At 44.2% G+C, this 16,196-nt stretch overlaps 1 protein-coding gene across 1 annotated transcript in view; it reads left to right on the top strand.

The window, feature by feature from the left end:
- PAQR5 (progestin and adipoQ receptor family member 5) overlaps positions 1-16,196 on the top strand; it is a 97,567-nt gene that overhangs the window by 34,175 nt on the left and 47,196 nt on the right. The window contains exon 2 of the mRNA XM_055536845.1: positions 5,916-6,081. Within this exon, the coding sequence (XP_055392820.1) occupies positions 6,031-6,081 (51 nt within the window). The 5' untranslated portion in view covers positions 5,916-6,030. The remainder of the gene's footprint in view (positions 1-5,915; positions 6,082-16,196) is intronic.

Here is a 16,196-nt window from a genome sequence, read left to right on the forward strand (position 1 = left end):
CGGTGTTCACTCAGACTCACGTCCATCGAGTCAGCGATGCCATCCAGCCATCTCATCCTCTGTCGTCCCCTTTTCCTCCTGCCCCCAATCCCTCCCAGCATCAGAGTCTTTTCCAATGAGTCAACTCTTTGCATGAGGTGGCCATATGACCCAGCAATTCCACTGCTGGGCATACACACCAAGGAAACCAGAATTGAAAGAGACACGTGTACCCCAGTGTTCATCGCAGCACTGTTTACAATAGCCAGGACATGGAAGCAACCTAGATGTCCACTGGCAGACGAATGGATAAGACAGCTGTGGTACATATACACAATGGGGTATTACTCAGCTATTAAAAAGAATGCATTTGAGTCAGTTCTAATGAGGTAGATGAAATTGGAGCCTGTTATACAGAGTGAAGTAAGTCAGAAAGAAAAACACCAATACAGTATACTAACGCATATATATGGAATTTAGAAAGATGGTGACGATGACCCTATATGCAAGATGGCAAAAGAGACACAGATGTAAAGAACAGACTTTTGGACTCTGTGGGAGAAGGCAAGGGTGGGATGATTTGAGAGAATAGCATTGAAACATATATATTATCATATGTGAAACAGATCGCCAGTCCAGGTTCGATGCATGAGACAGGGTGCTCAGGGCTGGTGCACTGGGATGACCCAGAGGGATGGGATGGGGAGGGAGTGGGGAGAGGGGTTTAGAATGGGGAACACATATACACCCATGGCTGATTCATGTCAATGTATGGCAAAACCAATACAATATTGTAAAGTAATTAGCCTTCAATTGAAATAAATAAATAAAAAACAAAGAATGGCAAAGAAAAAAAATTAAATAAAGAGAGTTTGTACTAGTTCATTTGCATCCCTAGAAGTTATCAGGCTTCCCTGGTGGCTCAGGTAGTAAAGAATCTGCCTGCAATACAGGAGACCCAGGGACCTGAATCTGCCTGCAATATGGGAGACCCAGGGTTCAGTCCTGGGTTGGGAAGATCCCCTGGAGAAGGGAATGGCAACCCACTTCATTATTCTTGCCTGGAGAATTCCATGGACAGAGGCACCTGGTGGGCTTTTCTTTCTTTTTTTTTTTTTTTTTTTTTGGACTCTCATGTGGGAAGTAGGTCATCTGTTTATATTCAGCTACCTAATATGTAAACATATTCGGGAGGTGATGTTTAGCTGGCCATGTCCTTTCAGGCCTGGGATACAGTGTGTAGGCTAATGTTTACTGGGTGGGGGGCAGTGAGGGAGCGCGAGTGGGGAGACCAGGAATATGGATGGAGCACTAGCCTGAGACAGATAGTTAAAGTGTTAGTTGCTCAGTGGCATCTGACTCTATGGGACCCCACGGACTGTAGGCTGCCAGGCTCCTCTGTCCATGGACTTCTCCAGACAAGAATACTGGAGTGGGCTGCCATTCCCTTCTCCAGGGGATCTTCCTGACCCAGGGATCAAAGCTCCGTCTCCTGCATTGCAGGCAGATTCTTTACTGTCTGAGCCACCAGGGAAGCCCAAACTTGACTCTCTTTAATCAAAATAAATTCTCTCTTTTTAATTTTATTTTATTTTTTGAAGGGCTTAGTTGACCCACAGTGTGAGGGATCTTAGTTTCCCAACCAGGGGTCAAACCTGTGATCCCTGCCTTGGAAGGCAGATTCTTAACCACGGGATCACAGTTGAAAGTCCTTCACTTCTCTTTTTAAAAGGAAACTTATGCTTCTTAATGTTTTCTTCTCAAAGAGAGGACTTATGTTTCCACTATAATTCAGAAAAAAACTAAGACATCTTCTGGTTAAAATAGGGGAGAAGTCACTTCCTTGTTCTCCTAGTTACTGGTACAACCCCCTAACCCCCCCCAAAAAAATGGTCCCTGAAGTGCAGCTTAGGGGCCCACAGAGTGTCCTTTCAAAGCCCCCAAACTCTATGCAGCCTGTAGCCCTTAGATCAAATAACACAACTCCAGAAGCATCACCATCTGCACCCCAACCCTCCTCTACCTCCATCCACGCAAACCAGAAATCAAATGATAGCTCTATCTACTATCTGTGAGATCTGCAAGCCCCCTCACTTTTCAACACCTTGGTTTTCCTGCCTGTAAAATAGAAAATTAATTTTCCTATCTGAAAATTAGTAACAGGAGCAAGTGCTTATTGGCCCTTTCCCTGAGGGCAGGCCCTTTGCATGGGTTCTTCTCTCATTTAATCATAACCACCACACTAGGAAGAAAGTACCACTGTTTTTTCCATTTCACAGATGGGGAAACTGAGGCACAAGGAGTTACGTTGCTTGCCTGGAATTGCACAGGAAATGGCGAACTGGTCTTGGAACCGATGTGGCTTTAATCCAGTCCGGAGGCCCTGAACTGCTCTGCCTGGCGATATGAGCCAGGGTGGTGAGGGTGAGAGACCAGATGGGTGGGCAAGGTGGCCAGCACAGGCCTGACGCAGAGTGGGTGGGAGGTCCTCGCCTTCAAGGGTGACGTCCTGGTTAGTTGAGTTCATATCTGTCTTATCTTTTTCTTTATGCATTTCTTGGAGACAAGGACAGCCTTTTCATCTTCGCTTTTCCTGGACATCTATTTTCCTCCATCCTGTGTGTCACAAACCCATGCAATTTTTATTTCAGCTAAATCCTCATGTTTTCCCTCCAGCTGCTGCAGCTCACAGGGTGTAATCATCTTTACATTGAGCCCTTACTCTTATTCATTACATGATAAAAATGCCAGACACCTTGGCTGAATGAAGAAGAGGATGAATCATATGCTACTTAGTATTGCCCTCCTGTCGTATGTTTCATTGGGCCAGTCTTCCTGGATGGTGTGTGCTGTGAGGGTAGGGACCGTTTCTTTCCTTTTTCTTGCTCATGACATTGAAATTCAGGGAGAACCAGGGGACCAAGGTAGGCCGGCCCATGGAGACGCAGCCTTGGCCCCGTTATTGCTAGGGGTTTTTGCGATATTCCCCTGGAGACTCAAGCTGAGACTGTCAGCTCTCTTCCTGCTGCCAGGGGAGGTAATGGTGCATCTGGGGGTAAAAGTGGCTTGGTAATTGAGGCTGGAAATCCAGGAGAACCAAGACCTGCCAGGTCCACTTACGCAGCTGCTGCTCATTTGTTTGCAAAGTATCAACTCTTCTTTTTTAACCTGGCCAAAATGTACCCAGGTAAAATGTAATATTTAAAAAAAAATTATTTTCTCTATTATTTTGTCATTCAGAAATGTTCTGTAACTACTTTTTTAACGTGGTAAAATAGACACAACATAAAATGTATCATTTTTAAGTACATTTTACATTTATAGTATTGAGCAATCATCACCACTACCCCTTTTGAGAACTTTTAATCCTCCCAAACAGAAACCCCGTACCCCTTAAACAACAGCTCCAACCTCTTTTCTGGCTCTGTAAATTCCCCTATGCCAGGCCCCTCATATAACTGGAATCGTACAATATTTGGCCTTTTGAGACTGGCTTATTTCACCTGGTGTAATTTTTTCAAGTTTCATCCATGCATTAAAACTTCATTCCTTTTTAAAACTGAGTAATATTCTTTTGCATGTGTAGACTGCATCTTGTTTATTTGCTAATTTATCTATCCACGAGCTGATGGGAGCTTGAGTTGTTTCTGAAGCCACACTCCTTGGATGGGATTTGAACCCATGAGCACTGATTTAGGAGGGGACTCAAACCCACTCTTTTAATTGAAACCACTTGCCTGGTGTCAGGGCTTATCAAGCTGAGGTTCTTTTGTCTCACTGCAAAAAGAATTCAGCATGAGGCAAAGCCATAGGCAAAGAGTGAGTTTATTAGTATAGGATGCTTATAAGAGATACAGTGGGCAGGCAAGGGAGCTCAGCCCCTAGAACAAAGAGAGCTACATCTTAGAATCAGAGAAAAAGTGAGGAGGGGAGAAGACGACCTCCTTCCTCATTTTTGGGCAGACATCAAGGTTTACATCATTAATTCCTCCTTTGACCCTGTGTGGTCTAACCAGGACTGTGATGGCCCTGTTAAATCATATGTATATTAGCAAAAGGATGATAACATTACTAAAATATGGTAATTCATCTCAGACTTTGGTGTAATGTCCCCTTTCACCTAGTTTCTTTCCCCTTTCACATATTTTCCTCTCTTGACTACAGTCAGAGATTCTGCTCTTCAAGGACCATTAGCTCCCTGACTTCACATAACAAAACTCAGATTCCACATTGTCCTGTATTTTAACTGTCAGGGTTTGTGGCTTGAGTGTGCCTGGATGCGCTTGGATGCACCTGGTCTTCTTTCAAGGTAGTGTAGATTGTTGCTAGGTTACTGGATTCCTTTCTTGAGTGGTCACTGGCTTACAACAGTTTCCTAAACAGCCTTAAAATTCCCTCCCTGTCTTTAATCCCGTAGTGGGATTTCTATACCAACTATTTTAATTATTCTTTTCTATCCCTTTCACTGCCACCTTTTGACTGTGGTGAATAATTACTTACCCCAGTGTTTTTAATAAAAGCATATTTATGATGAAACATAACTTGAGAGTCCCTTGGACTGCAAGGAGATCCAACCAGTCCATTCTGAAGGAGATCAGCCCCGGGTGTTCTTTGGAAGGAATGATGCTAAAGCTGAAACTCCAGTACTTTGGCCACCTCATGTGAAGAGTTGACTCATTGGAAAAGACCCTGATGCTGGGAGGGATTGGAGGCAGGAGGAGAAGGGGGCGACAGAGGATGAGATGGCTGGATGGCATCACCGACTAGATGGACATGAGTCTGAGTGAACTCCGGGAGTTGGTGATGGACAGGGAGGCCTGGCGTGCTGCGATTCGTGGGGTCGCAAAGAGTAGGACTCGACTGAGTGACTGAACTGAACTACATTGTATTTTGCTACATAGTTTCAGATAATAACACATGGAACAATAAGGAACTATAATAAGAAGCAAAAGTATAAACAAAGCGCAGAAGCAAAAGCACACCTTAGGTTCAAAGGGTGAACAACTTTGCATCATTAAAAAAGCATTTGCTGAAGGCCCAGGATGAGCCAAGCACACACCCTGAGATTCCGGCCATCTCGGGATCATCCTCCCCAGTTGGTAGGGGCTGGGTGTGTGCAGGGGAGACAAGGTAGCTCCGCCTGCAGTCAGATGTGGTTGGTGCTACGAGAGAGGTACAAGCCAGGTCTTCAGGCCTTTTGGAGGCAGGGACAGAACCCTTTGGGAGCTCTAAAGAGGCGGCAGATTCTGGCCCAGTGATTATGGGAGTAGATGAGGCATTGACTGTGGTAAATTCCTAGCTCTGCTCATTCTTTTGCTGAGCCCAGCTACTAATAGTACTTTTCAGTTTCTTGGGCCTTTTCCTTGGCTTTGGGTTCCTCTAGTTTACATTACTCGTAGCTGTTAATCCTGCATTTAAACAGTCCTGTTGCTTTGACTCCAAGTGCCTTAGATTGGCTTGGCCTGGCCTGGTCCTTCTGTGCGTCTCAGGGCAGCCCCGCCCCCGTGAGCCTTCTGGAAAAGCTGCCTCTCTGGGTGATTTGGAGGACAGCTCTTGGTAGGCCAGACCTGGATCACACTGTCTGTCCAGGGGTAGCACCTGATGCAGGGAGAGTGAGCAGCCCCAAGCTCTCCCTAAGCTGTGTGGCCTTGGGGAGGTTGCGCTACGCCTCTGACCCTCTTGTGTAACACGAGGGCACTGGGTAACCTCCGTGGCCCTTTCCATTGCTATAATTTTATGATTGCCATATTGTGATTTAATTACCTTCCTCCATCGCTCTCAGAGTGAATGACTCAGCAGTCTGTTTCTCTGTTGTTTTTAAGGCAGCCTGGTTATTTTGCCATCACAAGCAAAGGTCTGTTCTGTAGTTAAACAGTCTTGACCCAGCTGGAGTTAGGCTGACACTCACTGGAGTTCTTCCCGCTGTCCTCTTTCAGTGAAGCGGCTCAGATCCGGCTGGCCAGAGGCGCCCGGAGCCATGTCAGAACTTTGAGCAAATCCTGGTGACAGGGACCGGCTGTCACCCACCGGTCTTCCCAGCCCGACTTCAAGATGCTGAGCCTGAAGCTACCCAGGCTGCTGAGCATGGAGCAGGTGCCCCAGGTATGTGCTCTCGTTCCAGTGGTTGAGTTCCAGGCTGCGACCAGGGCTTGGCCTCTGCAACATGCCGGCTGCTGTGTCTCCACCCCGTCTTCTCTGTGTAGACCCACCCTCTGCAAGGAGTCCCTCATGGACTCCCTTGGGGAATTCAGGCTGCCTGTTTCCCTCACCTGCACCAAACCTGAAAATGGAAGTGATCCTAAAACTGTATTTGAGTTGTAGCTCTTGCCTGTGACATCTGTATTTTCTCCTGAAACAGAGCCATTATTGAGACTACAGAGTCAGGCTGCAGAGATGAAGCCAGCAGCACCGGCTGAGTGGCAGCTTTTTAAGTATCGTCTCTCGTGGGTGCTTGGAAGCAGGCGAAGGGCAGAGTCACCTGAGTGTGGCTTTGCTGCTGCTCTTCCTTGCAGGAGGCCTGAGCCAGGTGTGAGTTGAGGCAATCAGGGAGACTTGTTGCACCTCCTTTGCCTGAGTTCTCGGGGGCAGCTACCCTGAAACGCCTGGAATGCAGTGACAGTCTGTGTTTTTAGTGAGACTTAGGTGAGGCCATGCTGCCTGCGAGCTGTGGCCAGTGGTGCATCTCCTCCCGCCCTTGCCAAGTAATGTCATCTCCTTACACCCTTGTTTTGGTGTCATATTTCCTTCCTTTAATTTTTTTTTTTTTTTTTGGTGATGAGGCATGTGGGATCTTAGTTCCTGAACCAGGAATTGAACCTGTGTCCCCTGCACAGAGTCTTAACCACTGGACCACCAGGGAAGTGTCCATGTTTCTTTCCTTTTTGACTGAAAAAGAATAACTGTTACTTCATGGTGAGACGTTTCACCTGGAAGATGTCACGGGAAAGGTGGGTGAGAGCTCCTTTCCACCCAGCTGACTGCCCAGCCCTTATGACTCCCCTGCCCCCCAAAAAAACAAAGTCCCAAACAATCTTGGCGCCGTGAGTGGAAGAGTAAGAGGAGACAGACCACTAGACCCTCTCCCTAAAAGCCTGCAAGGCTAGGTGATGCCAGCAGGCATTGGGGTGAAATCAAAAGGGTGTGGAGCTGTTGGAGGGTAGAGTTGAGGATGCAGAACGTAACAGACACGCTGGAAACGAACCCGGGTCCCCACAATGCTGTCGAGCAGGGTCCTGCCTGCACTCTCACGAGGCTGGGGGTGTCTTCCTGGTGCGTTTCCCTGGCTGGTTCTACCCACAGAGAACTAGTGGCTGTGGTGAGTAGGGAAACAGAGTGATCCTTTGATCCACGCACTTGACATTTTTATTGACTGCCTACTACGTGCAAGGCGTTTCTGTGTGTGGAGCGCAAAGAAGAATCACATACCAAGCCTGCCCTTAAGGGGCTCTGTGTTGGTTGGGAAGATTTAAAACCGCGCAGGAGCACGTCCATGGCCAGGTGGGTTAGGGTATATGCTCAGAGAGGGGCAGATTTGTTCAGAGGAGGGGTTGGTCGCTTGGGGGAGGAGGGGATCAGGGAAGGCTCCATGAAGGGGATGAGCTGTAAGATGCATTTTGAGGATGGGTAGGGGAGGGTGGGGAGAGCACTCCAGGTGGAAGGAATGGTATGAGTGAAGACATGGAGCTGGGAAACCATGGGACAGGTGTGGGGATTCTTGGGGCAGAGGTTATAGGTATCTTCTTGGATGTCTTCCTGGGCGTTTTGGTCAAGGCTGGGTTCAAGACTGTGCCCAGGAAAGAAATACAAGAGAGAAAGTGTTCTCACAGGGATCTTGGGTCACCTGCTAGGGTTCTGAATGTATGGGGGTTCTGAGGATAAGGACCCAGATGGCCCCTGAGGCTGAAGATGATCTGTCTTCCGTCCAGTTTTCCATAAATGATGGAGATGACAGTTTTCTTTTTAGTACAATGGCACTAGTTAGAGGCAGAGACCAACATCACGTCTCACATCTGTTTCCTTCAAAACTTTCCTTTGGCTCCCATATCCACTACTTGGCTTCCCAGAATCATGTGCAAGGTTCATGTGGCCCCAGGGGGAACACAGTGGCTCTGCCTGTCTGGAGAGTGGTTTTACTTGAGGATTTAGTTGGGGAGGAGGAATGACATCTTAAAAATATTCAGATGCAAGCATATTAAGGAGAAAATGCATAGTTTGCATGAATATTTAAAATAGGAGACTTCATAGAAATGTTAAGCTTACTTTTGGTGGGCTCTTTGGGTTCCAATACTTGGTCCACAGAGTGACCTTAATCTCCCGACCTTAGTTTCTGCATCTGTAAAATGGGGTGGTGCTAGAATCTGCTTCCTAGGGTAGTGGTGAAGATTAAGTGAGGCACCCTATGGAAGTACGTGGCATGTGATGAAGTCAGTAACGTTGGCTGTTATTATCAACTCGCCTGCGCCCTCTGCACTTGAAGGGGTGGAGTGTGTTGGGAGGAGGCATTGAGCTGCCCCTGCCATAGACTCCCTCCCCAGCTCCCTGCCTGGTATTCCCTGGCCTGACCCCTATCCACCTCCTCCACTGTTTTTTATCCATAAACCCACTTCTCCAGCCACACTGGTGCTCTCTCTAGTCTCCCCACTGGATTGGACATTCTCTTTTCTTGACCTCTGTTTGAAGAAGGTTACTCCATCTTCTCCCCTCCATTTCATCCATCCTCCTTTCTGACTCCTCCATGGAGCTGCTGGTGCCCTCTCCCTTCAGCTGTTGGTTGACACCTCTGCACGCTGCTCTGAACAGCCACCTGTCCCTTCATATATTAGCCAGCTGTGTGGCCTAGGCCACTTCCATACCTTCTCTGAGCTTCACCCATCAGTGAGGGGGTGGAGCACCACCTCTTGGCATCCTTTATTCCGGCACAATCCTGCTAAGGGCTTATTTACAGGAAAGGACAGTTCTCTCTTCCTGTAGGAGGTGTGACTCAGGTGCATGCCTCATAATTTCAAGTCTCCCTGGTGCCTAAAAACAGACCTGGGTACACTAGGGAGCTCTGAAAGACGTGAACACAGAGCTCAAAGAATGGAATAAATGTCTAGGTGTTGATTCCTACACAAACCCAACCTAGAGACAAACAGGGACGTCTAGACAGCAAGTTCATGTGCAACATGGCATGACCCTTGGCCAGGAAACAAGAGTATTTTGGGTCATATTGAGGATCTTTTGTTAATGATAGCCCTGGCCCCCAGACTACAGGTAAACTCACCACATTGTCCGGGAGGCCTTAATTTAGGGGCACAGGCAGGAGGGTTCCTGAGGTGCTGACTCTAGAGAGGAAAAGCAAAACTCTTCTCAGCTTTGCACTGTACTCTGCCACTTATGGTGGGAATTTGGACAAGACTCAGTGTCCTTGTCTGTGAAATGGAGATAATATCTGTCTCACAGATATACTGTGACGATCCAGGAAAAATGAAATAGAGTGTTGGGCTAATTATGAAGGAGCAGAAGCAGAGCCAAATCAGTGGTGCTGGGTGGGTGGGCTTGGGCGCCTGGAAGCAAGGGGTCAGCTCATAGCAACTGGTTTCTCCAACCCAGGATTTCTCAAAGTGGGTGCCTAGATCACCACCGTGGGAATCAGAAGGTTTGTTAAAGTGAATTGTGATTGCAGGCACCTTTGTATTGTTCTTGATTTTAATCCAAAGAAATGCTTTCAGCATTTTGTTACTTAGTGTTAGCTCTTTCTCTGGGTGTGTATATTTAAATAACCTGCCTTTCTATCCCTTGTTTCCTAGGATTTTTTTCCCCCTCTAATCAGTAATAAGTTCTTTTTTCTATCATATATCTTTTGAGATGGTCATATATGACTCATTTGAAAGTTGTTAATATGGTTAATTACATTGATTGACTTACTAATGTTAAACCGACATTGCATTTAAATATTACTTGGTCATGATGGAGTATGTTCTTAATCTGTTGCTGCAATCAGCTGATATTTTTGACTAGGCTCCTTCAATCTATTTACTGAGTTGGCCTGTAATTTTTCTTTCTTATACTGCCCTTGCCTGCACTGGGGATTAAGATGATGCCAACCATAGATGAGTTGGAGAGTGTTGCAATTTTATTCTATAGAAAAAATTGTATAGTATTGGAATTATGCATTCCTGACTGCTTGGTGGGATTTACCTCTAAAGCTGTTTGATCAGGGCCATCATGTTGCTCACCTCAGGGGAGCATCATTTATCTCTTGCTCTATGTGAATGACACGGGGGAACTGTGCAAGGGACAACTTGATGCTACAGCTGAATTTTCTCTGTTGAAAGTTTGTTTTAAACAGTTTTGTTAAAATATAATTTATGGGGCTTCCTGGTGGCTCGGATGGTAAAGAATCTGCCTGCAATGTGGGAGACCCAGGTTCAATCCCTGGGTCGGGAAGATCCCCTGGAGAAGGAAACGGCAACCCACTCCAGTATTCTTGCCTTGAGAATCCAATGGACAGAGGAGCCCAGGCCGTGGGGTTGCAGAGAACTGGACACGACTGAGTGACTAGCGCTGGTACTACCATAAAATACTCCCTTTAAGAGTATACAGCTCAGTGAGTTTTAATATGTTGACACACACAAAGTATGTTGTACAAAACCATCACCACGGTCAACTTTAGAATGTTTTCATCACTCTAGTAAGAAAATCTGTACAATTAGCAGGCATTTCCCTCTGCCCCCACTCCTAGGCTGATGGCAACCACTGATTTACTTTGTCTCTGTGAATGTGCCTGTTCTGGATATTTCATGTAAATGGGACCATGCAGTAGGTGGCCTTCTTAGAATGCCTTCTTCACTCAGCATAGTGTTTTCAAGGTTTATATGTGCTGTGGCATGGATTAGTACTTTATTTGTTTTTGTGGCTGAATAGTATCCATTTATGGATATACCAGTTTGTTTATTAATTTATCACTTGGTGAACACTTAGGTTGTTCCCATTTTTTTTTTTTTTTTTGGTTATTATGAGTAATGCTATGTATGAGTTATTTGTGTACAAGTTTTTGTGTGGACATATTTTCAATTCTCTAGGTATACACCTAGGAGTGGGATTGCTGGGCCACATGATAAATCTAGGAGTAACTTTTATTTTTATTGTGGCAAAATATGCTTAACATAAAATGTACCATCTTAACTATTTTTAAGTGCACAGTTCTGTGGTGTTAAATACATTCACCTCATTCTGCAGCCATCACTACCATTCATCTCCATAACCCTTTTTATCTTGTAAGACTGAGACTCTGTACCCATTAAATAAGAACTCCCCATTTTCCCCTGGCCAGTCTCTGACTACTACCATTAATACTTTTTGTCTTTATGGCTTTGACTACTTTAAGTACTTTGTGCAAGTGAAATTATACAGTATCTGTCTTTTTGTGACTGTCTTATTTTACTGAGCATAATGTCTTCAAGTTTATCGATGTTATACGATGTCTGCGTATATCAGAATTTCCTTCTTTTTGTAGACTGTCCTTAAATTTAGATGACTGGTATTTTCTGTTTTTTTTTTGATAGTAGCCATCCTGACGGATATGAAGTGACATCTCACTGTAGTTTTGATTTGAATTTTCCTAAAGATTAGTGATATTGAGCCTCTTTTCATGTGCTTATTGGCCATTTATATACTTTCTTCAGGAAAATGTCCATTCGAGTCTTTGGCCAATGTTTAAGTGGGGTCATTTGTCCTTGTTGCTGAGTTGTATGAGTTCTTTTTTGAACACAAGTCCCTTATCAGATACATGGTTTGAAAATGTTTTCTCCCATTCTGTGTGTTGCATTTTCTTGTTATTCATGGTATCCCTGGAAACATGAAAGTTTTAAAATTTAATATTATCTAAATATTATCTTTCATCTGTCGCTTATGTTTTGGGTGTTACATCTTAAAAACGTTTGGGGAGGAGGAGCTAAGATGGCAGAGGAGTAGGACGAGGAGAACACTTTCTCCCCCACAAATTCATCAAAAGAACATTTAAACGCAGAGTAAATTCCACAAAACAACTTCTGAATGCCGGCAGAGGACATCAGGCACCCAGAAAAGCAACCCATCTCTTCGAAAGGAGGTAGGAAAAAATATATAAGACAAAAAAAGAGACAAAAGAGGGAGGGACGGAGCTCCATCCCAGGAAGGGAGTCTTAAAAAGAGAGAAGTTTCCAAACACCAGGAAACCTTCTCACTGCCGAATCTGTGCCGAGCCTTGGAAGCACAGAGGGCAACATAACAGGGAGGAAAAATAAATAAACAATTAAAACCCGCAGATTACTAGCCCTACGGTAACTCCCCCAGCGGAAAAGCAGCGCAGACGCCTGCATCCGCCATTAGCAAGCAGGGGCTGGGCAGGGAGGCGCGGTGTGGGCTGCATCGCTTAGAGTAAGGATCTGGCCTGAATACCCCGAGCGCTACCTGAGCGAAATAATTTGGGCTAGCAAACCAGACCGTGGGATATCTACCACGTGAAAAGCCAGCCCTAACCTAAGACACCGCCAGGCCCGCGCACGGAACAAAGGACTGTACAGAGATAGCCGGCTGCAGACCGTCCCCGTCTGGTGACAGGCAGCCAGAGCCGGAAGGGGGCAATCGCAGCCCCAGAGAGACATTATCTACAAAACTGTAAGCAGGCTTCTTTGCTAACTAAAACTTCTTGGGGGGTCTGGACGGTCAACATCCGCCTGAGAAGGTGTGCCAGTGGTACACCCAGATAACCGAGTGGCGGGGAGGTGATAAGTCACGGCAATCACGCTCGCCAAACACCTCATCACCTGAGCTGCTCAGACCTGGGAAGGGCACAAAACGCTGGCCCAGCCGACTCTGCGCCTCTGAGGACTACCCGAGTGCCTGAACCTGAGCGGCTTGGACCTGGGAGGTGCAGGCAGCCCAGGGCTGGCCACGGATAGTTTCCGGCGGAGCAACCTAGAGCCTGAGCAGTGTGGGCAGGGAGGCTACACGCGCTGTGAGCGGGGGCAGACCCAGTGCGGCTGAGGCACTGCGAGCACATGCCAGTGTTATTTGTTTGCAGCGTCCCTCCCTCCCCACAGCGCGACTGAACAAGTGAGCCTAAAAAAAAAAAAAAAGTGTCCTCCACCGTCCCCTTTGTGTCAGGGCAGAAACCAGACACTGAAGAGACCAGCAAACAGAAGACTATATAACAGAGGGAACCACCTTGGAAGCTGCAGGCAATAGATTAAAACCCTGTGGTTAGAACTGAATACATAGGAAGGGGCCTATAGATCTTGAGAAATATAAGTCGGACCAAGGAACTAGCCAAAAATGAACTGACCCCACAATACCCAAAACAAAACCAGAGAAAGTCCTAGATATATTTTTACTACTTTTATGATCATTCTTTCTCTCTCTTTTTTAATTTAAAAAAAAAATTTTAAGTCCACTATTATTCCTTTAATTTTCACTTTTATAACCCACTATTACTTTGCAAAAAAAAAAAGACCCTATTTTTTTTTAAAAAAAGCAAACTTCATATATATATTTTTTATAATTTTTGTGACCTTGTTTTTTTTTCTTCTTTTCTTTAACATTGTATTTTTGAAATTCCAAACTCTAGATTTTTAATTTTAGCTTTTTGGTATTTGTTATCAATTTTATACCTATATATATATATATTTTTTTAATAATTTTTGTGACTTTTTTTTTCTCTCTTTCTTTCTCTTCTTCTTTTATATAACATTGTATATCTGAAATTCCAAACTCTACTCTAGATTTTTAATTTATGCTTTTTGGTATTTGTTGTCAATTTTGTACCTATATTTTCTTTATAATTTTTGTGACTTGGTTTGTTTTTGTTTGTTTTGTCTCTCTTTATTCTTCTTTTTTTTGACATTGTATTTTTGAAATTCCAGACTCTAGATTTTTAACTTTTGCTTTTTGGTATTTGTTATCAATTTTGTACCTATATTTTCTTTATAATTTTTGCGACTTGGTTTGTTTTTGTTTGTTTGTTTTTCTCTCTTTCTTTTTCTTCTTCCTTTTTTTAACATTGTATTTTTGAAATTCCAGACTCTACTCTAGATTTTTAACTTTTGCTTTTTGGTATTTGTTATCAATTTTGTACCTATATTTTCTTTATAATTTTTGTGACTTTGTTTTTTTTTCTCTCTTTCTTTTCCTTCTTTTCTTTAACATTGTATTTTTGAAATTCCAAACTCTACTCTAGATTTTTAATTTTTGCTTTTATGTATTTGTTACCAATTTTGTACCTTTAAGAACCCAATCTTCAGGACCCATTTTTCACTAGGGAGCGAGATTACTGGCTTGACTGCTCTCTCCCTCTTTGGACTCTCCTTTTTCTCCACCAGGTCACCTGTGTCTCCTTCCTAACCCCTCTCTACTCTATGCAACTCTGTGAATTTCTGTGTGTTTCAGATGGTGGAGAACACTTAGGGAACTGATTACTGGCTGGATCTGTCTCCCTCCTTTTCATTCCCCCTTTTATCCTCCTGGCCACCTCTGTCTCCTTCCTCCTTCTTCTCTTCTCTGTATAATTCCGTGAACATCCTGAGCGGTCCATTGTGGAGTGCACATAAGGAAGTGATTACTGGCTAGCCCGCTCTCTCCTCTATTGATTCCACATCATCTCATTTGTGTCAGCTCTAACTCCCTCCTCCCTCTTCTCTTCTCCATGTAACGCTGTGAACCTCTCTGGGTGGCCCTCATGGTGGAGAAAATTTTCATCTTTAACGTAGATGTTTTATCAATGGTGCTGTATAGAAGGAGAAGTTTTGAAACTACTGTAAAAATAAGACTGATAACTGGAAGCAGGAGGCTTAAGTCCAAACCCTAACTCTAGGGAACTCCTGACTCCAGGGAACATTAATTGACAGAAGCACGTCAAACACCTCCATACCTACACTGAAACCAAGCACCACACAAGGGCCAACAAGTTCCAGGGCAAGACATACCAAGCAAATTCTCCAGCAACACAGGAACACAGCCCTGAGCCTCAAGATACAGGCTGCCCAAAGTCACCCCAAAACCATAGACATCTCATAACTCATTACTGGACACTTCATTGCACTCCAGAAAGAAGAAATACAGCTCCACCCACCAAAACACCGACACAAGCTTCCCTAACCAAGAAACCTTGACAAGCCTCCTGTATAAACCCACACACAGCGAGGAAACTCCACAATAAAGAGAACTCCACAAACTGCCAGAATACAGAAAGGACATCCCAAACTCAGCAATATAAACAAGATGAAGAGACAGAGGAATACCCAGTAGGTAAAGGAACAGGGTAAATGCCCACCAAACCAAACAAAAGAAGAAGAGATAGGGAATCTACCTGATAAAGAATTCCGAATAATGATAGTGAAATTGATCCAAAATCTTGAAATCAAAATGGAATCACAGATTAATAGCCTGGAGACAAGGATTGAGAAGATGCAAGAAAGATTTAACAAGGACTTAGAAGAAATAAAAAAGAGTCAATATATAATGAATAATGCAATAAATGAAATAAAAAACACTCTGGAGGCAACAAATAGTAGAATAACAAAGGCAGAAGATAGGATTAGTGAATTAGAAGATAGAATGGTAGAAATAAATGAATCAGAGAGGAAAAAAGAAAAACGAATTAAAAGAAACGAGGACAATCTCAGAGACCTCCAGGACAATATTAAACACTACAACATTTGAATCATAGGGGTCCCAGAAGAAGAAGACAAAAAGAAAGACCATGAGAAAATACTTGAGGAGATAATAGTTGAAAACTTCCCTAAAATGGGGAAGGAAATAATCACTCAAGTCCAAGAAACCCAGAGAGTCCCAAACAGGATAAACCCAAGGCAAAACACCCCAAGACACATATTAATCAAATTAACAAAGATCAAACACAAAGAACAAACATTAAAAGCAGCAAGGGAAAAACAACAAATAACACACAAGGGGATTCCCATAAGGATAACAGCTGATCTTTCAATAGAAACTCAAGCCAGGAATGGCAAGACATACTTAAAGTGATGAAAGAAAATAACCTACAGCCCAGATTATTGTACCCAGCAAGGATCTCATTCAAATATGAAGGAGAAATCAAAAGCTTTACAGACAAGCAAAAGCTGAGAGAATTCAGCACCACCAAACCAACTCTCCAACAAATACTAAAGGATATTCTCTAGACAGGAAACACAAAAATGGTGTATAAATTCAAACCCAAAACAATAAAGTAAATGGCAACG

This window comes from Bubalus kerabau, chromosome 10 (genome assembly GCF_029407905.1).
Source record: "Bubalus kerabau isolate K-KA32 ecotype Philippines breed swamp buffalo chromosome 10, PCC_UOA_SB_1v2, whole genome shotgun sequence".
Lineage (NCBI taxonomy): Eukaryota > Metazoa > Chordata > Mammalia > Artiodactyla > Bovidae > Bubalus > Bubalus kerabau.